Here is a 25064-nt window from a genome sequence, read left to right as displayed (position 1 = left end):
TTTCCCCTCCCCCCCCCCTCCCTCACATCTGGCAGTGTTTGGAGATGTTATTTGGTTGTCACATCTGGAGTGGGGTTGCTTCCATCTGCTAAACATCCTGTAACGTCCAAGGTGACCCCCACCACAGTGGATTCTCTAGCCCAGAATATCAGCACTGCCGAGGTTGGGCAGCCCTGTCCTGGCCTTTCCGTAGCTTTCCTGGTTCAGGAGGAAAGTCCGTAGGGTCGTTGCTGACATCTCTGGAATTGAGATGTGATCCTTGTCACCACGTCTTCCCAAGAGGTGAAAGACCGATCTTTGGTTTTTAGGGGCCAGGCTGCTGAAGAACCCAGCAGATGGATGGTTGGGTGCACAGAGCTTTTGTAGTTATGGACAGGGACACCGAGTTAGAGAGGTCACTAATGGCCAGGTCTGAATTTTAATTCCAGATCCTGCGAGGGAGGCAAGCTAATGGAGCAATGATTACCTTTCCCTTGGTCTTGATCAACTAAAAACCACAGCAGCTTTATAATGGGAGTTTTTCCCGTTTAAGAAGCAGACCATTAAAGTCAAAAGCATTTTAAGTCACATTTCAGACAACTCTCTGCCTCTAAGGAGGAGTTCTGGAGGACTTGAAGCAAATGTTACCGTTGTTACTAAGCACAGAAGGTGATGACAGTAGTTTCGTTTTTTGACAACTTGTCCAGCTTTTGAGCCTAGCCTCTATGTGTACTTGGGCAGGGAGGCCCCATCTGTGGCACTGAGGGGAAGGATGGGAGCACTGGAAAAACAGGGGAGAAAAATGCAGAATTGGGCATTTGGAGAAAGGTCTGAAACTACCAATCGTTTTATAAGAATGTCTGTCTCACAGGTTTGTTGTTAGGAACACACAAGTGGTTTACTGAATGGCTCTGGATCGGGATCTCTCCTGAGGTTACATTTTAGGTGTCGGTTGGGACTGTAGTCATCTGGAGGCCTGCTTGGGACTAAAGGATCCACCGCTAAGATGACTCAGACTCGCACAGCTGGCAGGTTGACGCTCGCTGTTGTTTCCCACCATGTGGGCCTCTCCACGGGCCTGCCCGCACCTCCTCGCAGCATGGTGGCCAGTTGGTCCCAGAGAGAACGATCTAAAGCCAGAAGCCTTGGAAGTCATACTCAGTTATTTCTTTTCTTTTCTTTTTTTTATTTAAAAAAATTTTTTTTATAGTTTATTTTTGAAACAGAGACAGAGCATGAGCAGGGGAGGGGCAGAGAGAGAGTGGGAGACACAGAATCTGAAACAGGCTCTAGGCTCTGAGTTGCCAGCACAGAACCCGATGTGGGGCTCGAACCCACGAACCGCAAGATCATGACCTGAGCCGAAGTCGGACGCTTAACCGACTGAGCCACCCAGGCACCCTTATACTGAGTTATTTCTGCAGTCTTACTGGTTACGCTGGCCACCTCTGTTAGTTTGGGAAGGGACAGCATAACGTCAGGAGGCAGGAATCCGTAGAGGCTTTCTTGGAGGCTGGTTACCACCAGATGGGAGAGCCAGGAGGCAACCTAACTTCATTCCAGTTGAGAGAGAGATGAGAGAGAATCCTAGGCAGGCTCCGCATTGTCAGCTCAGAGCCTGGAGTGGGGCTTGAACTCACTAATCAGGAGATCATGACCTGAGCTGAAATCAAGAGTCGGACACTTAACCCACTGAGCCACCCAGGTGCCCTGACCTCTAGTTTTTATCACTTTTTGTTATTTCTTCAAAGAATCCCCTTTCAAATAAAAAAGAATAAAACTGAGAAGCGTGGGGAGCCTCGGTGACTCAGCGCAGAACCTGCGTGGGATTCTATCCTTCTTTCTCTGCCCTTCCCCCGCTTATGCTCTCTCTCCCTCTCAAAATAAATATAAACTTTAAAGAAAACCTGAGAAGCTTTGTGTATTTTTGAGTAAAAAGATGTCAGTCTGATCAAGAAGAAGAGTTATGATGCATAATTATAACTCCATATCTGAGTGTTAGGTTGATCGTGCCAAACCTTGCTTATTTTATTTTATCATCTAGAGCTGATCAGGCTGGTAAACCGAACCAAGAAGAGGAAGTTGGAACCAGACAAAAATTTATCCATAATTGGAGCTTAATTCACTAAAGAAGGTCCTGCTCTAGACAGTTTGTGGAACAAAACGTTAACACGGGGAGGACCGAACTAGACCAGAGGTTGCCATTGACCTCTGATGGTTTGGTGGCTTATCTTTCCTTTTTCCCAGGGAAGAACTAGGGCACCTCTCCTTTGACTCGACAGATCTTTTGCTCTGCAGCTTTCGTACTGTGCTCCAGTTAGTATTCCTGTCCGGGTGTGGCAGGTTCCGGGCACAGCCACAGTGTGTATAAACCACAGTAGCCCAAGTCTGGAGCCATGTTGCTGGCGGCCATGTTGCTGAAGAAACAGGTTTCAGAAAGCTAGTTGAGCACACAGTGGAGAAGGTGAACGTAGGATGCTAATGTTTACACTGTGGGGCTTCCCCACGCGTGAACCATCCAAAGCGTACTGTCGGGGTTCCTTGTGGACAGTGCTTAGGTTGTAGGCGTGTTGGGAAGGCCCCTGGAGGGAATCCGTTCTAATATTCCCTCTTTGATTAGGGAAGGTGAAAAAGTGGGGCTGGATACTTTGGACTTTCTCCTTCCCCACTGCGCAGTCTCAATTCCCTCCTCTGGGAAGTCGGGCTAAAGTGTGGATCCACCAATCTTTATTTGAAACCCTTGGAGGGCTGGGTATGTTTTGGAGTTCTAGCTTGAGAGAAGGACATTCCACAACACCCACACTGGGGACTGGGGAAGCACCCTGTAACTAAATGCATTCTTACTATACCAAATTGGGTAAAGAAAAATCGTAATTGTCCTCACAGGTCAGTTTTGCCCCACAGTGAGTGTTGACACCACATTTGAGGAGAACCCTTGGTTTTCAGACCTTTTTGGACTTTGGAATTGCAGGGTAAGGGATCCTGGCCCCGACTCCTTTGTTGGCTGTGGTGAGGATGAAATAAAAAGGCTGAGAGCGCCCTGGGGGGAGACACTTGTTCCCTGTTGGCTGCTGTTGGCTGCCATCTTTGTTGCTTTGGTATTAAAAGATGAGCCAGAGAGACTGTCAACACGTGAATGCCCACCCTGAGGGGAGGCATTTGGTGTATGCTTTCGTTGTAAAAAAAGCTGTCAAAGGCACTGGGTTTAATTTTTAGGTCAGGAGTTGGCTCCGCTGAGAAGAGGCAAATACTGCCTCTTAGAGTATCCATCGTAGTTTCAGTGCTAAGGGTAAATCACTTAAAAATAGTATCTTATTATTATTTTTAAATATTTATTTACTTTGAGGCAGAGAGAGAATCCCAAGCAGGCTCTGCACTGACATTGCAGAGCCTGATGCAGGGTTTAAACTCGTAAACTCTGAGATCATGACCTGAGCCGAAACCAAGAGTTGACGCTTAACCAACTAAGCCCCCTGGGTGCCCCTAAAAATAATATTTTTAAATGTAATTTTAGGGACACCTGGGTGGCTCAGTCAGTTAAGCGTCTGACTTCGGCTCAGGTCATGATCTCACAGCATGAGTTCGAGCCCCATGTCAGGTTCTGTGCTGACAGCTCAGAGCCTGGAGCCTGCTTCAGGAGGAGCCTGTGTCTCCCCCTCTCTCTGACCCTTCCTTGCTTATGCTATGTCTCTGTCTCTCTCTCATAAATAAATATTTAAAAATAAATGAATAAATAAATGTAATTTTAATGATAGTGTCAGGATTCATCATTTAAGAGCAGTAGTTTCTGGGTAGAAGTTCAAGTTTTCTTTACTTCGTACTAATTCACTTTAAGCTAAGAAATTGAGTTGAGAAAACAAAATAATACGCATACTATGTATAATATTTACACAGTATAAACGTGCTCACCTTAAGTAATTGCATTTTAGAGGTAATGTAACATATGCATTTTTTAATGAAAAATTATGAAGCGGTTTTGGTTGGGAGGAGGGGAGGGGTATTATTTGCCTTAATATTGTTCAGAACCCATTCCCATCTCTTGTTTGAATTGGCTCACCTTTCAGTCATTTGATGTAAGTATTTTCCTCATTTAACTGAATAATTTGGGTACTCGTTTATCAAAACCGAAGACTGGTTTACTATGTTTAAACTTTTTTTTAATCTAGTTCTTCCGGCCTAGCAAGCTAAATATAGCCTGTTTTTCATTGGCTAATATGTTCTGGAGGTATAATTAAAGTGTTCAGAAGCTAGAATTTTTGGAGGCTTTCCATTGAGGAGAGAGGGCCTGCCAGCCAGTCTACACCGAAGGGTAATCTTAGGTCATCTCCACGTGGCTTGTTTGGGGAAATTAACCACACTGTGCATATATTTAGGCTTTGTCCAGGGATCTGAAACCACTTTGCAGTCGACATACTCAGACACGAGCGCTCAGCCCACCTGTGATTATGGTAAGTGTGGGCCCCTGGGAACCGGAGGGTGAGTGCTCTGCTGTCTTCTCAGTTGCCTTTGACTTTGCCCTGTCTTGCTCTTCCAAATGCAGACTTGTATAAAATGGTGTGGTGGGCTGTTAGAATAGCTAGTGCTATTCTAGCTGGAGGCAATTATGGGAAAGGTGTCAGCTAACCGAGCATCCTAGAGTTTTTGGAGCTGTAAATGATTGGTTCCTTTGCCCTGTAACATTTTGTTAGACGCACGTATGGAAGCACGTATGGTCTGTGACAAAAGTCTGGCTTTAGGAAGTTCCCTTGAGGGTCTGGGAAGGAGAGTGGCCAATCGGAGTCCAAAGGATGGTCTGAACTAGAAACCAAGCCATCAGTTGAGCTTCAGCGTAGCGTGAGGGACCAGAGAAGCTGCCTGTCTGAATCTAGCACCATTTTTAGGGACAGTCAGGCCATCTCAAGCCAGTGGGTTCCTCACACAGGGTTGAGACAAAATGTCCGATTGATTTCTCAGTTGTGATCCGACACACGAATTCTCTCATTCAGAAATAGCCACTCGACAGGATCCATAGATGTTCTCTCGGTATGCTCTGGCAGCCCCTAACTGCCAGTAAACCCAGTGCTTCTGTGCTCTGTGACCATTGGTGTCTGTGAGAAGGAGCTCTCTTTGGAATTAATAAGGATGATGCCTTGCTTGCTGACATGGGTAATTTGTTTTACTACTCGGGTCTGGGGAAAGACCGAGCCTACACCCTGACATTACCTCAAGAGTCACTGAATCAGTGGACATAAGTAAGATCCCTGAAATATTACCGACTAGTTCCCGGGGGAGAGGGAGACCTACAGTGTTTTGAAATCGAGTAAAGACGTAACAGGCATTTCATAAATGAGGAACAACTTGGTTTGTATGGCTTCCTTATCCTGCCCTGTCCGCCTCGCCCTTTAAAATCAAACAGCAGTCCCAGACTGCACGTCTTTTTGAATTATTTTCTCTCTGGTTTATAAATTCTGAGCACAAGCATTTTAGCAGATGTGCCGTTTGCAAATCTTTTCTCCCAGCCTGAGGATCATTTCTTGTCAAGTGAATTTCGAAGAACAAAATTCTTCATTTTGATGAAGTCCAATTTATCATGCATGTGCGTACTCTTTCTCTATCTCTCTCAATATATAAGTAAACTTAAAGCAAAAAAAAAAAAAAAAAAGAAAGAGAGTCGCCTGGGTGGCTCAGTCAGGTGAGCATCTGACTCTTGGTTTCCGCTCAGGTCATGATCTCACAGTTTGTGGGTTCAAGCCCCGGCGTCAGACTCTGTGCTGACAGTGTGGAGCTTGCTTGGGACTCTTTCTCCCTCTCTCTTTCTGCCCCTCCCCTGCTCTCTCTCAAAAATAGACAAACATTAAAAAAATAAATTTAAAAAAGATTTTGTTTTTTAAGTAATCGCTACACCCAGCATGGGACTTGAACTCACAGCCCTGGAATCAAGAGTTGCGTGCTCTATTGATTGAGCCAGCCAAGAGTCCTGATCTTTGATTTCTTTCATTAGTGCTTTGTAGTTCTCAAAATACAGATCCTGCACGTAGTTTGTTATACCTACAACCTCAATATTTCCTGTTGTTAGTGCCAAGGTAAATGGTACTTTTTATTTTTTTATTTAAAGAAAATTTTTTTAAATGTTCTATTTATTTCTGAGAGAGCGAGCATGTAAGCAGGGGAGGGTCAGAGAGAGAGGGAAATACAGAATCAGAAGCAGGCTCCAGGCTCTGAGCTAGCTGTCAGCACAGAGCCTGACGTGGGGCTCGAACCCACAGACCGCGAGATCATGACCTGAGCCAAAGTTGGTCGCTTAGCTGACTGAGCCACCCAGGCGCCCCTAAATGGTACTTTTTAAAACTTCAGTTTTCAATTGGTCATTGCTAATTTGAAGAAATTGGGTTGATTTTTATATATTGACCTTGTAATAAACCTTGCGAAGCTCACTTATTCTTATAACTTGTATGGATTTTTTTTGAGGTTTGTTTATGTAGACAGTTGTGTGAAAGAATAAAGACCATTTCATATTTCCTTCTGGCTTAAATTGCAAGAGCAATAGAGCAACTTTTAAATACAATCAAGATCGCCACCATTTTATTGTATTGTATTGTATATCATTTATTTAATTTTGAGAGAGAGAAAGAGAGAGAGAGACGGTGGAGGAGGGGCAGAGAGAGAAGGAGACAGAGAATCCCAAACGGGCTTCACATAGTCAGCGCAGAGCCTGACGAAGAGCCCAAAATCCCCAACTGTGAGATTATGACCTCAGCTGAAACCAAGAGTCAGATGCTCAACTGACAGAGCCACCCAGGCGCACCCCCCCCCACATTTTAATAGTTTTGTCAGCATTTGTGTTTTAGATAGTTGAATAATTTATAGGTGGATAGAGTTGTCTAGTTTTGTTTACTGTTAGAAGCATTTCCTTGTACTATATAAGGCTTAACAGATTGGGTTTTTTGTTTTTTGTTTTTTTTTAACATTTATTCATTTTTGAGAGAGAGCCAGAGCCAGAGCATGAGCAGGGGAGGGGCAGAGACGGAGGAAGACACAGAGTCCGAAACAGACTCCAGGCTCTGAGCTGTCAGCACAGAGCCCCACATGGGGCTTGAACCCACAACCTATGAGATCATGACCTCAGCCGAAGTCAGATGCTTACCCAAGACTGAGCCACCCAGGCGCCCCTTAATCCATTCTCTTTTGATGCCTATATGAGCTTTGTCACTGAGAAGGTAGACTGTAATCTGGACAACTATTTCTTTGAAGTTGAACATTTACATTGTTTTATATTTTTGTTCTGTAAGTTTTGCTTACAATGACCATCTATTTTTCTTTTTCTCTTATTAAAAATACTAACGTCCCTAAAATTTCCCCACATCAGCACTGGTCTCCTCTCCTCTGGGGGTGGATGGGAGCTCTGAAGTTCTTTTGGAAGGGGCAGGTCTTGGGGATTCCCTAGGCCTCAAGGTAGACAAAGGTTTCCCCTTGAAGGGAACTTGAGGGGAAGCCCTTCATGGAGTCTGAGTTGCCCCAGGCATAGCAGATAGCGCATAGAGTGTGTTTGCTGAGTCCTGACATCAGGCTGTCACCTACCTGTCCACCCACCTGTCCTTGTGTTTACAGAGTTAGTGCCCATTCCTGCTTCCTTTCCTTGTGCTTCTCTGCTCTGTTCCGGCAGATTTTTGGCACCTACGGCTGTGGGGGACCGTATACAGGCCTCCCAAACAGAGCCCCAGGGGGTCTGCCTTTGCTTCGCAGTCCTTTCTCCTTTTGAATAGCTAGTGTCCACTGTTCCTGGTGCAAACATCCACATGACCAGGCTCTTGTTAGCTGCTGGGGCTAAGTGGGTATTGTTCCTTGTGTGCTTCTGCCAGCCTCTTCTTGCCTGTCAGAACTCTCCTTTGCCATCATCCTTCATGTGATTTCCTGCTCCGGGCTGTCCCTGGCTGCTTTCTAGTTAGAAGTGTCTCCTTTAATGAGCAGTGCTCTGAGCCTGAGCCGTGCCCAGCACTGCCAGCCTGTGCTTTTGCGTGCTCAGATGGGTAGTTGAAAAAATGAATGAATGAGAAACCTCTGCTTTGGTTTTCCCAACTGAAAGGGGTTTTGCTTTGTGAGCTCTCCAGCACTCAAGGTGCATTAGATGGAACGGTCAGCTAGGGTTCTTTGCCGGTTTCTGACACCTCCCTGTTCTGTTTATGCACTGCATTGAGGAGAGGCCCGAGTGTAGGATCTCGGCCTGCCCATGTCCATCATTTCAAGTTAATACACTCTTGTTCTCCTGCGGCTGGACTCTTGCCGTGCCTCATGCTGCCATCTCATGGAGCTTTGGTCCCTGCCTTGGGATGAGTAGGTCTTGTCTGTCTGCAGGGTAGAGACAGCGGGGAGTAGGAATCAACTCTGGACTCCCCCCAGAGACACTGGGAACGTGGTCACCGGTTCTGGTAGACTCCCCTGGAGAGAGGAACCGGGTTTGCTTGACTTGGAATCCCCACTTGGCTTTGCACTTTGTCAGTTCTCACTGGCTTTGTGTTCTTGAAGGAATGAATTTTTCTCAGGTGCCGTGATAAAATCCAGAGCATATTTGGTTTGTAATCCAGGTTGTTCTCTCAGTAGTTTTCTCAGGCTGGGAGTTGTGTCTTGTCCTTACCTCTGCCGATGCGCTTTACACATTAGCACACACACATGCAATTCAAGGGCATGGTGGCCCTCCCTGTTAAGGTCTATGCTTGGGAGAGGACGATGGTCAGTTTCTCTGTTCCAGATGGCTTTTTTGGGTGATTTGAGTGACATGATTTTCAGAGTGGATGTGGGCTCTATGCTGAACTTCTTGTACAGCATAGTCTGTGAGGCACCAGCGTCCAGTCTCTTCTTCTGACTGGTGCTTAGCAGGAAGTTGGGGTTATCTAATTCTGGCTCCTCGGGGAGAACTATAAGAGCCAAATTCCTTAGCTGACAGTGTCGGCAAGGGGAGGCCCCTTAAGAGGTGGTCAGAGCCACAGAAGTTTGGGCACCAGGGCAGGGAGTGAGCCTGGGTCATTGATGTAGAGCTCAGGGCTTCCCCGGGGAGGTTCGGGCTTCTGTAACCAGTCAGAAACTGGGAATCATCGTCTTTGTGTCTGAAGGAAGAAGCGCTTGTTGTTTTGCCATCAATTGTAGATGTAATTACGCTTTTACTGTTTGTAGGATATGGAACTTGGAACTCTGGGACAAACAGAGGCAAGTATTCCCATGATGGCTCTCCTGCCCCTTGGGATTAAACTCGTTGTGTTTCTGCCACTGCCCGGCTTGCCCAAAGTGTATCGGGAGGTGCCTTCGGGGGCCCTGGGTATCCTGGGGCAAGCTGCTCTTTCACAGGAGGTCCTGTGGCTAGGGCCCACCCAGCCTGAGGTGGCTAGGGTCCCTGGTTTGTCTCTGTGACGGACGTCCTTGTCTCTGTGTCTGTCTGGCCATCCCTGTGTGCATCTCCTCTCCCTACCCCTGCCATCTCTGTCTGTCTCTGTCTTCCTCATTGCAGGCTACGAGAACTATGGTTATGGCTATGGCTATGGCCAGGATAACACCACCAACTATGGGTATGGTATGGCCACTTCAAACTCTTGGGAAATGCCTAGCTCTGACACAAATACAAATCCTAGTGCTGCGGGTAGCGCCAGTGCCGATTCCGTTTTGTCCAGAATTAACCAGCGCTTAGATATGGTGCCACACTTGGAGACAGACATGATACAAGGAGGCATGTACGGCTCAGGTGGAGAAAGGTGAGTGGGTGTCTGCCCAGGGGCTGAGACTCTGTAGGGGCACCTGCTGCCTACTGGCACCTCCCTCTCTCAACCGCCTCCTGCTTCTGCTTCCTTTCTTCTTGCTTTGCAGCTGGGGCTCCCAGCTCGGGGTCTGGCGCGCTTCCCTTCTCTGGCCTGGGCCCCCTTCTTGCTCCTTGCTGTTGCCTGGTGGCCAGCCTCTGCCCCAGGCTTGTAGGGAGAGGAACAAGCCCTAACTGGGCTGGTTTCGCTCTCCTCCGAATGACTCTTCTCAGGACCGTAGTGTTAAGTGACCCCTCCTGGTGACAGTCATTTGGAGGCGTTCTCCTGAGGCTTTGTATCCTGCTCGCCCTCAGGGCGGGACAGATTGGGCTGGGGGGATGAGTCTTTGGGGTGGACCACAGTGAGCTGGGCCATCCCCACATAAGAGACAGAGCAGATGTGGACACTTCCTGGCTGCTCTTCTGAGCCTGACGGACCTCAAAAGCACCTTTGTGAGGCATTGTCCTCATGGCCAGAGCACAAGAGGTCACACCCCTTGCCGGAGGCACCCAGGAGCAGGTGGTGGGACTGGGCCTGCCACTTAGATCTCCCCCGATTCCATAGCATCAGGCAGTGGGCGTCTGTCACTGTCTAAACCGGTGCTGGCTTAGATGTCCTTGTGCCCTAGTGAGGAGGGCGTGTGATGGTGTGGGGCAGCCTCATGGCTCCAGCTGACAGATGGAAAGAGAACAGAGAGTAAGGAGGGGTCAGCTGGGGACTGGTGGGTTCAGGTGAGGCCCTGGGACCACTGAGGAGCAGAGGTTGCCAGAGGGACTTGCATGCACTGGCTCTGTAGCAAGCAATGTTTGGGGGAAACCCCAAACATACCCCATGTCCTCGTGCTTAGCAGCCACATGCTCGCAGCCGAGGCTGCTGAAGGCGGGAGGGGCTTGGCTTTTTGCTCAGTGGCCAGGTGGACCCTGTCACCCGGCTGGTGGGCACCGGCTGGTGGGCTGGTGCCCGGCTGCTTGTGCACCTCCTCTCTGCAGCCTGGGCCTGGGGAGCAGGGGAGGGGAGGGAGCGGCCGGGTGGTGCTGGCTGCTTCTCCTGCAGCTGCTGCTGCTGCTTGGCTGCCCAGCTTTGCATGGAGGTGCCCCTGTGCCTGCGAGACGTGTGGGGCCAGGGCTTGGGGTACGTGGGCTGCTCCCTCCGTTAGAACAGCTTTCTGCAGCGCGCTCTTTCTCCCAGGAGGGAGGTTTGGCCTGCCTTCCCAGTTGCTGTGGAGGGTTCCATCCCACAAGGGTGATGTGCGAGAGCTCTTTTTCTAGGCCCTGGGCAGACTCACAGCGTCTTTCCTGGGAAACCCTCTCCACTTTGTCCCTCTTCTCCTTTTGGGTGGTGAGGGCCTTTGGAGTACTGGAAGTTCCCTCAGCCAAGGGGGATGAGACCAGCACAGGGTTTCTCATAGGCATCATCAGCCCTGGTGGACAAGCATTCGTGTGCTGGCCTGCCCTCAAACCCCAGGGGGCTGGGGTGCTTGGCTCTGTACCCTGAGGCACAGCCTTGGGCATTGTGGCTACCGCATATGTATGTGCATGCTTCATAAGGGTATCTCTGCCCCTGAGAACTACTCCACCCTATTGTCTGTTTTTCTTAGGGTTCCCAGGCTGGTGCAGGGGCTCCCGAGAGACCTTCTAATTGGCATTCCTAAGCACTGAGCCTCTCTGACAGGGTGGGGTAGGTTAGAGTAGGACCTCCTGTCTCCGGGCTGGGGAGCTGTTGGGAAAAGCAGGAACAGGAGGCTCCACCCAAGGGTAATGGTGCCTGAGGGCCTCCCTGATGCTTTCCACCTGCTTCTGCAGATACGATTCCTATGAGGCCTGTGACTCGAGGGCCATTCTGAGTGAGCGCGACCTATACCGCTCAGGCTACGACTATGGCGAACTTGATCCTGAGATGGAAATGGCCTATGAGGGCCAGTACGATGCCTACCGTGACCAGTTCCGCATGCGTGGCAGCGACAGCTTTGGCCCACGGGCTCAGGGCTGGCCCCGGGACTCCAGGAGTGGCCGGCCGATGGCCTCGGGCTATGGGCGCATGTGGGAAGACCCCATGGGGGCCCGGGGCCAGTGCATGCCTGGTGCCTCCCGGCTGCCCTCCCTCTTCTCCCAGAACATCATCCCTGAGTACAGCATGTTCCAGGGCATGCGTGGCGGGGGCGCCTTCCCAGGTGGCTCCCGCTTTGGCTTCGGGTTTGGCAATGGCATGAAGCAGATGAGGCGGACCTGGAAGACCTGGACCACAGCCGACTTCCGAGTGAGTAGAGGAGGCTGTTCCTCCTGGCCCCTGACTGGGTGGAGTGACGGGCCTAGAGCCACCTGCCCTGACCCAGCTCCGTCTCTCTGGCCCAGACCAAGAAGAAGAAGAGAAAGCAGTGCGGCAGTCCTGATGAGCCAGACAGCAAAGCCACCCGGACGGACTGCTCGGATAATAGTGATTCAGATAATGGTGAGGAGAGCTGAGGCACTGGGGCTGCTGTCCCTGTTCCCTGCCCCATGGAGCTCCTGGGCTGAGCTGGTGTCGTTTTACCTTTCAGATGAGGGCACTGAGGGGGAGGCCGCCGAGGGCACTGAAGGCGCCGAGGCTGTGGAGAAGGGCTCTAGAGCAGTAAGTGGCCGGGCCCTGTGTGCTGTCAGCAGGTGGGGCCTATGAAGAACGGGTTGGCTGAGCCCCTGTGCTGCAAAGCGGGGCCCTGCAGGGAAGCCACAGGCCATCCTGGTCATGCACGTGTGACCAGCACAGGAGAGGTGGAGGCCTGATATAGCACGGGCTGCGAGCAGGCCACACAGCCAGAGCCCAGGTTTCTTTATCAGGAATGAGTCCCCTACACTAGGGCTGCTGGGAGGCTGTGCGGCTCCTGGCCCAGTGCCTGGTACATAGCAGGGCCTTGTCATATAGAGCCTTTGTAAACAAGTGTACACGCTTTAATGTGGGGTTTTTGAAATGGTGTTCTAGGAAGGAGAAGAAGAAGAGGGAAAAGAAGAAGGCAAAGAAGAAGGCAAAGAGGATGCAGAAAAGGGTGAGGCTTCTGAGTGGCCTGGGGGCTGGGGTGGCGCTTCCAGGCACTCACAGTTGGAGGGATCCTGCTGAGGGCAGGGTTGTGACAGATGTGCGGCCAGCTTGGGCCCTCCCTGGTGGGGCTGGCATGCGCTGGCAGGGGGCTCCTCTTCCTCTGTTCCCTTCTCACTCTGCCCCCCCCTCCCCCATTCTTCCCAGACAGAGGCCGTGGGTGGCAGTGGCCCCTGTCTGCCTAGCGCATTGGCTTTGCCTTTCGGTGGGGGCAGCAAGCAAGAGAGTTGGGGGGAGCCCCAGGCATACTCCCTGCCCTTCAGTAGTGCACAGTTCCGAGTCCTCAGTGGCTGGTGTCTGAGCTGGGACCCTCGGTGGAGTTTTTACGGCTCTGGTTTGCGTGTCCTCTCCCTTAGCGCCTCTCCAGCCCCTGTTGGGAGTCCGTGTCCCCCTACCTGAGTGATGAGCGCCAGCAGGTACCTAACAGTAAATCCAGCCTCAGCCCACTGTTGCCGCGGTGCGCCGTGGGGGGTGGGCCGAGCCCTGTGAGCTTTGGGGTCTTTACCTCTGGGGGCTGCACTTAGGCCTCAGCCATGGCCTCCCTGCATCCCGCCACCTGGCCTCTCTGAACTTGTGCCAGCGTCCCCACCGAGATGGCTTCTGTTTGCCTTCAAGCCTCCCTGTGGCTCACTCTGTGGAGTGTGGGTGTTCTGGAGAGCGGTGGGGTCAGCCTGTGTCCTCCCCTCTTCAGGACCCAGGCCAGAACGGTTCCCTGCCCAGCCCAGGGTTCCCAGTCCTGCTCGTGGCCGGAGTCCTTGTTCGGACAGCTGCATTCAGAATGGACTGTCTGGAGTAGAAGGCGGGTGATCCAGCCAGAGGCCCCAGGGCCTGCCTTGACCTGGTGGAACCAGGCTAGTGACTGTGCCCTCTGTTTCCACAGGGGCCCTTAGCACCCAGGATGACAGTGGCCAGATCAAGCGCAAATTGCAGGCAGGCAAGAAGAGCCAGGATAAGCAGAAAAAGCGGCAGCGAGACCGCATGGTGGAAAGGTAACCAGCTTCCCGCCATTCCTTTGCCTCTGCCTCGCTCCGGGGCTGCCGCCTGAAGAGGAGGGCCGTGGCTCTGCCGCCTCGCCGCCCTCTGGCCTCCCTTGGGAGCTGCCGCCTGCTCGGCCGTGCATGGCCCCTGCTTTCCGCCAGGCCCAGCTCCCACGGCCTGACTCGACCCCTGCCCCACTGCGGCCGCCTGGCGACCGCTAGCGTCTTTGACCTGAGACCCGACACTGCGCGGCACCGTTGCCCAGAAGCTCCAGCGCTAGGTCACTCGGCGCACGAGCCCCGAGGTGCACTGGGGGCCCGATGCCCCTGCGGGAGGGGGCCAGCTCATCAGAGACTCAAGGTCCAAGGCGCCTGTGCCACCCCAGCTAGCTGCCAAGAGGCCGCCACCGCGCCCAGGAGAGATGGCAGCACCCGTGGGCTGTGGCAGCCTTGGGCCTGCCCTCTGCCCTGCCCGCCGGCCCTGTCAGGCCGGGCCTGTCTGCGGCTGAGCCCTTCACGCCCCTTGGTCGGGTCTGTCTGCCCTCAGGGCTCCCGCACTGGCGCTTGCCTCCTCCTCCTCCGCCTCAGACTCTTGCTCTTGCTGGACCTTCCTCAGCCTCGCCGGCGCCCGGCCCCTGGGCTCTCCAGACAAAGCTGACCCCGTGGCCCAGATAAGGACGTCCGGCAGAGGTAGGGACCCGCCCCGAGGCCTCGGTGGCGGCTGGCCTCCTCCGCCCCTTGCCACGGCGGCCTGCTCCAGCTCAGGCCCCAGACCCCGGGCTTCTGCTGTGGACACCAGGCCCAGACAGAGCACCTCGCTCAGGTGACTCCAGGCTGCCCTCTGGCAGGCCAGGCGGGCGCCCTCCTTCCAGCTCAGACTGGTCTCTTCTTGGAAGAGGAAGATGAGGCAGCAGGAGCCCAGGCCTGCCTGCCTCCCATCCCTCCCGACACCACCCCCGAGCATTCTGAGCAGAGGATGGGCTGGGCCTTTCAGTCCCCCAGACCCAGAAGGAAGATGCAGCACCTTTTCGGGCCCTGCCTCGGGACTGCGTACTCCACTCTGCACCTCAGGGCCACCTGGCTCACGCCAGGGCATCCTCCTTCCGGTCCCCAGCTGGGCCAAGTGCACAAGCTCCTGCCCAGCCTTGGTAGAGAGGCCCACCGGCAACCTTCCAGCGACTCCTTGCCTGTTGCAGCAGCTGCTGCCTCAGGGTTCAGCCTCCTGTCTGGGAAGGAAGAGCTCCTCCCCGTCCCCCACGTTGCAGTAACTGCAGCCTGCAGACTTTCTGTCCCTTTCTACTCCCAGCCCCACTGTTCCCAGCCTGTCCCCCTGCTGGGACCGCACGACAGAGGCCCGTGAGCAAGGCCTGTTTCAGGGCTCGCAGCTGGGTTGGGTGAGGCAGCAGCGCTGTACTGTGGGACCCTCGAGGCCTCAGCCCTTCGTTTCTTTCCTGTGGCAGGATCCAATTTGTGTGTTCTCTCTGCAAGTACCGGACCTTCTACGAGGAGGAGATGGCCAGCCATCTCGATAGCAAGTTCCACAAGGAGCACTTTAAATACGTAGGCACCAAGCTTCCCAAGCAAACGGCCGATTTTCTGCAGGTGAGCCTTGGAGCGGCACAGCTGCTCTTAGCTTCCCGGACTCCTTGGAACTTAGAGCAGCCACACGGTCCTCGGAATCTCCTCGGTGTCTTTGGCAGGAGTATGTCGCCAACAAGACCAAGAAGACAGAGGAACTGCGAAAAACTGTGGAGGATCTCGATGGTCTGATTCAGCAAATCTACAGAGACCAAGATCTTACCCAAGGTGAGGAGGTGTCATCCCACTCCAACCAGGCAGGGACTCAGCCTGCCCTCCTCTGGTTCTCAGAGTGGGGCCACGACACCCCTCTGTTCCCCCAGGGAGGGTCAGTGAGAACAGCCTCAGGCCCACGTGGATGTGGCAGGGAGGGGTGAGGAGCCAGTCTGGTGTTTTCCCCAAACTGCTGGGTCTGTCCTAGGCATCTGGAGCCGGTGGTGACTTTCCTGCTCTCCCCCCTACAGAAATTGCCATGGAGCATTTTGTGAAGAAGGTGGAGGCAGCCCACTGCGCAGCCTGTGACCTCTTCATTCCCATGCAGTTTGGGATCATCCAGAAGCACCTCAAGACCATGGATCACAACCGGAACCGCAGGGTGAGTGGCCACCAGTGCCCTCCTGCCATCCTGTGAGTTGACTTGGTGAGGCCTCCGGGAAGGTCCTGGGGCTATAACCTCTGCGTGCCCATGAGGAACTGCAGGAGGTGTGGCGGGGCAGGCAGTTAGAGACGGCTGGCCCAGTGCGGCCAGTACAGCTGCAGGGAGAGGGGAGGGAAATGGGGACCCTGCCTGGGAGGAGGTGGCATCCAAGCTGGGATACGGGGACTTCCGTGTGCATAGGGGCCACCAGCCAGATTAGGTTCAGAAACTAAAGAAGTGTGCAGTGCAGGGGCTGCTGGGGACGGGGAGGGGATTGGGGCTTCAGAGGTTCACGAGGGCCGGGATGAGGGTCTGGGCTCACTCCTGCGGGCAGCAGGGGTTTTAGTTCGGGCACTCTAACGGGATTAGAGTTGGTGTTGCCCCTGGTGTGGAGGGAGGCGTGTGGAGTGGGGCGTTGAGGAGCCCCAGGATAGAGGAGGGCTTCTGCTTTGCGAGTAGGGAGAAAGGAAATGACCGGGAGTCTGGCTTGAGTAGCTGGGTGGACAGAGCTCCTGCTAAGGTAGGGGGTAGGTAGGGGGGATATATGGTGTAAGGAAAGGAGCGAGTCCAGCAAGAAGGTGAACAAATTCAGTCTTGTTTTCCAGTGTGTCCCCAGTGGCACAGAAGCCAGGGTAGGAGTTTTTGATTGAGGTGGTGACACTCAGGGCTGAAGGTGGCTGTTAGAGGTCTGGTTCGGGTGGAGGGGCTGTGCAGTAGGGAGAGAGCTGAGAGGTTTAGAACCAGGTCTGGGCCAGAGTGAGGCTTGGCTGCCATCACCCTGGAGGAGGTGGAGGAAATTTATGAGCAGATGATGGCAACCCGGGGAAGCGCAGGAAATAGCATTTCTCAGCTTTTCCCCACGGCCCAGAATCACCTCTGGTCTTTCGTGGTGCACTGTTTCTCAACAGTGGCCTGGAGTTAGGTGGTTGAGGAGGTCGTGTAGGGATCTTGCTTTGACCAGGTTTTTGAACTGGGAACTGATAAGGGGGTAGGAAGAGAGTAGATTGCAGAGGATGGATGGTGTGTGATATTAAAATGTAGAAAATCTAGGTGAAATGAGTGATAACCAGTAAAACATAAACTCAAAACTGATCCTAAAAGAAGTTTAAAAAAGAAAAGAGGGGCACCTGGGTGGCTCAGTTGGTTAGGCATTCCATTCTGGATTTTGACTCCAGTCATGATCTTGTGGTTTGTGAGATTGAGCCCCGTGTCGGGCTCTACGCTTACAGCATGGAGCCTGCCGCAGATTCTCTCTCCCTCTCTCTGTGTCCCTTCTTCCCTGCTCTCTGTCTCTTTCAAAATAAATTCAAGAAAAGAAAAAACCATAACTACTAATAGAGGGATTTGGAAGGGTGAGGAAAGACAGAAGATACTGAGAAAGCACCAGAAGTCATTGATTTGTAGAGATTTGAGTATAATATTGTATTTTTAGAGATTCCAAACTATGGAAATGAATGGAAACCTTTTAATTATTATTAATTGTGGTAACAGCTTTGTTGAGATATAATTCACATACCTTACAGTTTACCCACGTAAGCTGTACAATGCAGTTTTTAATATATTGCAGTTGTGCAGCCATCACCTNCCCCCATGCTCCTTGCCTCCCCAGTCTTAGGCCACCACTAATGTACTCTTTGTCTCTGTGTATTTGGGCAAGGTCTCTGGGCATTTCATGTAAATGGAGTCACGTAATACATGACCATTCTGTGATCAGCTTCTTTCACTTACCATAATGTTTTCAGGGTTCATCCAGGTTGTGTGTGTCAGAACTTCCTTCCTTTGTATGGCCTAATAATACTGTCTTGCATGGATAGACCAAATTTGGTCTATCCATTCATTGATTTGGGCATTTGGATTGTTTTCACTTTTTGGCTATTAGGAATTATGCTGTTACAAACATTTGAGCATTTGTGTATAAGCTTTCGTGTGGGTGTGTTTTCATTTCTCTTGTGTATGTGTCTAGGAGTGAAATGTCTGGGTTTTTGTTTAACTTTTGAGTAATAGCCTGATGTTTTCCAAAGTGGCTGCACCATTTATATTCCCCATCAGCAACACGTGAAGGTTCCGATTTTTCCATACTCTCAACTTGTTATTATCTTTCTGATTCTAGGCATCCTAGTGGGTTTGAAATGGTATCCACTGTTTAGTTTTTATTTGGATTTCTCTAATGACGATGATGTTGAGCATTTTTTCCCCCTTAAGTTTATTTATTTATTTTGGAAGAGAGAGCGGTCATAACACCTGCACAGAAAGAGAGGGAGCAAGACAATCCCAAGCAGGCTGCGTGCTGCCAGCACAGAGCCCGAGGTGGGGTTTGATCTCACAAATCTCAAGGTCATGGAGAATCCAGAGTCGGATGCTTACCAACTAAGCCACCCCAACCCTCCCCTGCTTCCAGTTTGAATGAATCTTGAATGGATTGTTTCAACCATTCACATTTAATATTGTTGAGGTTATCAGATTTACATTTCTTGTTCTGTTTCCCCTTTATTCTTTCTTTCTCTCTCCCTCCCTTCCTTCCTTTCTTTTAGTTTTAATTTAATTAATTTTTAATTTCCTTAATGATATTTTTTGTGCTACATTTTTGGGCATTATTTTCTGAGTGGTTTCTCTAGTCCTTATCTTACACATATGAACTTTTCAAAATCTCTGTCAGATACAATAACCTAATTTCAGTGGGATTGAGTTACTCCTATATAGTTCTCTCTACATGGGAGGTTTTTGTGTTATTACTGTTATACATAGTATTTTATCTAAATGTGTTGTATTTCCAATAACACAAAGGCAATGATATAATACAGTGTAATTACTACTTTACATAATCTTATGTCTTTTAAAAAAGAAGCTGACAGGAAGAGGGGCACCTGGATGGCTCAGTCGGGTAAGCATCCAATTCTTGATCTCAGCTCATCAGGTCTTGATCTCAGGGTCATAAGTTCAAACCCTGTGTTGGGCTTCATGCTGGGCGTGAAGCTGACTTTATTTTTATTTATTTGTTTGTTCCTTCATTCATTCATGTTTTTATTTATTTACATTTACTTAATTTTGAGAGAGAAATATAGATAGAGTGCACGCATGAGCCGGGGAGGAGCACAGAGGATCCCAAGCGGGCTCCGTGCTGACAGCAGAGAGCCTGATACACAGCTCAAACTCACGAACCTTGAGATCATAACCTGAGCTTAAGTCGATACTCAACTGACTGAGCCACCCAGGCACACCAAGCTGACTTTGAAAAAATAAAATAAATAAGGAAGCTGACAGAAGGACAGCACTTCTGTATTTCTAGCTTCTGTTATGTTAGCCTTCTTATTTCTCATTTTTGGTTCTATTTGTGTTCTTCCCGTGGATTCAAGTTACCACTTCCTTAGTAGTTCAATACAACTTTAGTCCCCCCATCTTCTTTATGCTGTTATTGGCAAACATGTTATATTTCTCTGGTATAGACCAAACAGTACAGTTGTGTATGTGTATTTTTGTACAACTTCTTTTCAGTCCGTTGAGAAGACAGGCAAAGAATTATACATTTATAGTGTTTTTTATAATTACCTTTATTGTTCTTTCACCTGGATCTGCATAACTATCTGGGGCCGCTTGCTTTCAGCCTGAAGAACTTGGGTACTTCTTATAAGGTCTGCTGGCAGCAGCCTCTTTCAGGTATTTGTTTTGGGGAATGCCTCTGTTTCACCTGAATCTCTGGAAGATCGCTCTGCTGGATGCTGGAATCTTGGTTGACACGTGTTTTTCTTTGAGCATTTGCAAAGTTATTTCACTGCCTCCTGGCCTGGTTTCTCATGAGAAGCCAGCTTTTAACCTTATTGAGGTTCCCTTTTAACTGATGATTCATTTTTCTTTTCCTGCTTTTCAGGCATTTTCCCTTGTCTTTGGCTGTCAGCAGTTTTATTATGAGAAGTCTTTTGTGGATCTCTTTGTATTTATGCTACTTGGAGTTTGTTGAATCTCTACGTTAAAGTTTTTCATCAGATTTGGCAAGTTTGCATGCATTTTTTTTCATGTATTTTTTTTCTGTATTTTTTTTTCTGCTGCTTTCTACTCTTCTTTTGGTATTTCCATAATGCATATTTTGGCTCACCTAATGCTGTCTCAAGCTTGTCTGAGACTGTTTTTCTTCATTCTTCTCTTTTTCAGATCATATCTACCAATCTATAAAGTCTCTAATTCTTCTGCCAGTTCAAATCTACTGTTAAGCCCATCTAGTGAAATTTTCATTTCAGTTATTACACATTCCAGCTCCAAGATTTGTTTTGGTTTCTTTTTTATAATTTGTCTCTACTAATGTTCTCTATTTGATGAGACCATGTGATTATGCTCTTCTCTTCTTCCTACCCCCACCACAGTCTTGCTACTGTATTTGCTTATCTATTTGTCTAGTGAAATTATTTTTTAAGTCTCTTTGATCCCCACAATGTGAAACTTTTGCCAGGGTGCCTTGAAGGAGGAAGCTGTGGGCAAGGGCACAGCCACCCTGAGACAACAGTGGTTTTGACAGGGTTCTTTTTTTTCTTGCCTAGACTACACTCAATTGTTATCAAGGATACAAGTTATTGGCTGATTGCTGTGTTGTTTTCAGCAATGCCTTGAGGCATTACATTGCTCTCCAATCTGATCCAATTAAATAAATCCACACTCTTCTATAGGAATAATCTTTGAGGTCATGGTTTGAGAGTTGTGAGCCCTGGAGGCTCTTCTGAACTCTTCTACTGGTTCTGGTAACTGGGGCAGCTGATGGTTTAATATATATTGTTATCAAATCTACTAGTTTCCTTTTAATTGTTTTTCTACATACCGTCCAGTCTTGAGCTTTCTCACAGTCTTCTGAATAAAGTTCGTTCCTTTGGGAAGAGATTTGGGAGCTCATTGTTGTAAGGCCTACCCCTGGGTAAAACCTGAGCCTAGGCTCTGAGCTGGGTGTGGGGATTCTGCAGTGCTGCTTCCCCACGGTGTCTACTGCTTTAGGAGAGACTGGGGAGAGAAGGTGACACCTGTAGCCTCTGGTCTTGCTTTGGTTTGCCTCTCCAAGGCCCGGGAGCTCAGCTTTATGAACGAGCCAATGAATGGGGGCTGGAGAAAAGAAGGGTGCCACAGCATCTCCCATGAACTTGCCCAGAACGTAGCTACTGCAGCAGGGAGCTCGAAAAGAGAATCGCTGACGTTCCACGTCCCTCCTGGGAAGATGCAGCCTTCCAACTGTGATGAGCTGGGGAAGGCAGGGAAGCAACAGGCCATGTTTAAACCACCACAGCTCACAATCTTTACTGAGTTTTAGCTTTTCCTTACGTAGTGTTTCTTCATTCGGTGTATATCCTTAGGACCATTTCCCTTGACTTGAAAGGGTTGTAGTGTTTTATAGTCTTCATCAGTTTCACCAGGGAGCAGTGCCCCATAGCTTGTCAGGTTGCCACGCTGGAAGTTCATCCTCTCGTGCATTTTTAGGAAGATGTTTTAACCTTCATTCCAAAACTCTGATAAGGAAAATGCCATAATGAAACTGTAGATCAGTTTTTTTTTTAATTTTTTTTATAGTTTATTTATTTTTGAGACAGAGACAGAGCATGAGTGGGGGAAGGGCAGAGAGAGGCGGAGACACAGAATCTGAAACAGGCTCCAGGCTCTGAGCTGTGGGGCTCAAACCCACCAACTGTGAGATCTGACCTGAGCCGAAGTCAGACGCTTAACCTACTGAGCCTCCCAGGCGCCCCTAGATCAGTTTATTATTAAAGAATAAAAGTGCTGGGGCGCCTGGGTGGCTCAGTCAGTTGGGCGTCCGACTTTGGCTGAGGTCATGATCTCACGGTTCATGGGTTCGAGCTTCGTGTCAGGCTCTGTGCTGACAGCTAGCTCAGAGCTTGGGGCCTGTCTTCGGATTCTGTGTCTCCCCCTCTCTCTGACCCTCTCCTGCTCACACTGTGTCTATCTCTCTCTCAAAAATAAATAAAACATTAAAAAAATAATAATAAAAGTGCTAAGTAGGACTGAGCTGGCTGACTTGGTCAGGAGAGCATATGACTCTTGATCTCGGGGTTGTGAGTTCGAGCCCCACATTGGGTGCAGAGATTACTTAAAAATAAAATCTTAAAAAAAGAAAGAATAAAAGGGCTAAGTATAAATTACTAATTACCAATCTAGTGTATTCAATTCAGTTCAAGCAAGTAATACACTATAATTCGTTTCTGGAATACAAGGATGGTTTGATAAGAAATTGGCAACTATTGGGGCGCCTGAGTGGCTCAGTCGGTTGAGTGTCCGACTTCAGCCCAGGTCATGATCCCACGCTTCATGGATTCGAGCCCCACATCGGGCTCTTTGCTGACAGCTCAGAGCCTGGAACCTGCTTTGGATTCTGTCTCTCCCCTTCTCTCTGTGCCTCTCCTATTTGCACTCTATCTCTCTGTCTCCCAAAAATAAATAAACACTAAAAAAATTAAAAAAAAAAAAAGAAATTAGCAACTATCAGTGTGAAATACTGGAAATGAAAACTTTATATGCAAATAATCTGATTATAGCCTTAGAAAAGCTGAATGATTACAGCAAAGTGGCCTTAGACTTAATAGAATTTGACAAAGAGATGTGGAATTCAAAATAACATACAGAAAAGTAATAAATTGTCTTCATTCTAGTAATACCCAGTTAGAAATATAAATGGGGAAAAATCTACTCACAGCAACTACAAGATGCATAAAATAACTAGGAATATAGATCTAAGAAGACAGGTATGGGATCTTAAACTCAAAGGATATGAAATAAGACTTCAATGAATAGAGAAGTATGCAGTGTTCTTCATAAGAGACTTAATAGCAGAAGAAAACAAAAACATCTGCCACATATTAATGTGGACAGTTAATGGGATTCCATTCATACTCTGAGGAGGGGGACAGAATGAAAATGTTTTAAAGTTTATGTTGTAGAATTAAGTCTAACAGTCAAGAAAATTTATACAAAGGGCGGTAGCTGAGTTCAGAGACTTGGTTTAGCAGGTAATAAGTTTTTAGAAAGCCACTGCAATTAAAAACAAAAAGTGATGTTGGCATAGTAATAAAATGGTAGAACCAGATGAGAGTGTCTAATGAAAGATCCCAGTATGTTTTGGAGCTTAGTAACTGATAAAGTCGATACAGGTTCCTTATCCAAAATCCTAGGGCCAGATGTTTTCAAATCATTTTTTTGTTTTCAGAACAGCTACATGGTAATGATCGCTAAGATCCCTAGCGGGCTCTGGGAAAGTGACTTGTAGTTGAACCATAGGTAATTCTTCAAGTGACTTATATAAGTGGGATAAATAAAGATTGTATAAAAACATAATGGAGTTTAAAGGGAAAACTTTTCCTTCTGGGTTTCAAATTTGTGGAGAAGGGATTATAGACCCATATGTCAATTCAACAGAGAATAGTTCATCTCATAAATTTCTGCAAAAGCAAGCTGAAAGTTGGACCCCTAACCTGATACCATATATTCAATTCCAGAAATCATACACGTGAAAAAGAAAAGATAGCAAAATTTAGAAGATTGTTTGTTTACCTTGAGGTTACAGAAAGCCTTCCTGAGAGCAAGCCAGGAAACCCAGAGGTTGTGGAAAAGATGACCTCATAGAAACGCTGGGCAGGTGGCCCAGCGTGCGTATCGGATCACTCAGATTTTGCTGTCGGGCAGGGGAAATGTCATGAGAGGCAGCACACATTCTTTTCTCTTTCATTGGACCCCAGAAGTATCCAACAGTGATAACATCTGAGGCTCCTGAGGAGGCAGAAGGAGAAGTACATTGTTTTAATAATAATGTTTCCATAATTTAATAATAATAATTACTACAACGTTCTTTGCAGAGTACTGGGGCACTGTCACTTTGGGGAACCTGTTTGGTAGAATTAAAAGCACCAGCATGAAAGTATTTAAGGTTATTTTGGCGGTGTTGGGTTATTGTAGCAAAAACCTGGAAACCGTGTAAATGGGCTTCAGCTGGGAATTGGGTGTACCTCTCTGCGCGTACAGGGAGGACGGTAATGTGTTGGCAAGTGAGGAACTGCGGAGGAAGTGGGCTGACCTAGTATCCTAATTGCACACCTTTAATTTGTTTCATTTTGAGTGTGCTTGAGTTCAGTCATATCTTCCCCAAGTAGCAGTGAAAATGAGTAAAGAAGTGAAGGTTCGGAACGGGAGTAGGAACAGCAAGGGAGAGGACGTATAGAGTTAGCTGGGCTGCGGCAGTAGGGTCTTTGCAGGTGGGCCCCTCCTCCCCATGCCAACAAAAATAGCTTTCCTCCTTTTCTTCCGGCTTACAGCTTTATGCATAACCTTTGTAATGATGAAAGTGAGAGCTGCCTGTACTCCGGGCCATTGAGGGAACCACCTAGCATTTCAGACAGAAAGGCTCTGGCACTCTGTGTACCCCCTGGCCCATCACACACCTTTCTTACCACACAGGGGCGGGCGGAGATGAGCCCTATTTACGGACTGCATGGTGATCTTTGGAATGTATGATTTATTTAACAGAATATGTAGGTGCTTTCCAGTTTCTCACTACTGCAACCATGTGTGTGAATGTTTCCAAGTCTTAAACTTAAGATAGATTCCTGTAAAGAATTAGAGACAGATTTTTACTTTTGACACATTTTATTTAAACTGCTTTCCAGAAAGTAAGTAAACAGTTGGCCCTCTCACCATCAAAGGTAGAACTGTCGCTCTTCACCCTTAACATTTGGGGTATAATTCTTCATCTTCGGAATTCTGTGAGTTAAAAGGTGTATCCCTTAAATGTGCTGTTTGACATTTGTATTCCTACTTTTATATTCCCCGTTGGTCTTAACGAGTTCCTTGCCTATGGGCGGTTGGCTTCTTGTGATGGGTTGCACCTTTGGCATTTAGGTTTCTTAATTTGTTCACTGTAGTTTTTATGTGAGCACGTCAGATTGCTGCTGTACAACGGTAAAGACTTGTCTAACAGTAAGTACGATGTAGAAGAATGGAGCATTTGAGCAAAGATCAGGTCTAGGGTCCGTGCTTGTACCTAAGGTACATTTGTCCTCTTAATGCCACGTGGTTACCTAGAGCCCC

General features: G+C 48.8%; 1 protein-coding gene across 2 annotated transcripts in view; it reads left to right on the top strand.

The window, feature by feature from the left end:
* Window positions 1–25064, top strand: part of AKAP8L (A-kinase anchoring protein 8 like) — a 29206-nt gene that overhangs the window by 3054 nt on the left and 1088 nt on the right. Inside the window, exons 2-13 of one of the 2 annotated variants that reach the window (XM_077771592.1) lie at window positions 4353–4427; window positions 9127–9159; window positions 9458–9515; window positions 9618–9698; window positions 11543–11996; window positions 12092–12188; window positions 12277–12347; window positions 12696–12759; window positions 13690–13798; window positions 15247–15388; window positions 15487–15592; window positions 15829–15959. In XM_077771592.1, the coding sequence (XP_077627718.1) occupies window positions 4353–4427; window positions 9127–9159; window positions 9458–9515; window positions 9618–9698; window positions 11543–11996; window positions 12092–12188; window positions 12277–12347; window positions 12696–12759; window positions 13690–13798; window positions 15247–15388; window positions 15487–15592; window positions 15829–15959 (1421 nt within the window). Of the gene's footprint in view, window positions 1–4352; window positions 4428–9126; window positions 9160–9457; window positions 9699–11542; window positions 11997–12091; window positions 12189–12276; window positions 12348–12695; window positions 12760–13689; window positions 13799–15246; window positions 15389–15486; window positions 15593–15828; window positions 15960–25064 lie in introns of both variants that reach the window. The other variant, XM_077771591.1, reaches the window with a different exon arrangement.

This window comes from Crocuta crocuta, unplaced genomic scaffold (genome assembly GCF_008692635.1).
Source record: "Crocuta crocuta isolate KB4526 unplaced genomic scaffold, BGI_CrCroc_1.0 scaffold755, whole genome shotgun sequence".
NCBI classification, from domain to species: Eukaryota; Metazoa; Chordata; class Mammalia; order Carnivora; family Hyaenidae; genus Crocuta; species Crocuta crocuta.
This window is presented reverse-complemented; position numbering and strand designations above follow the sequence as displayed.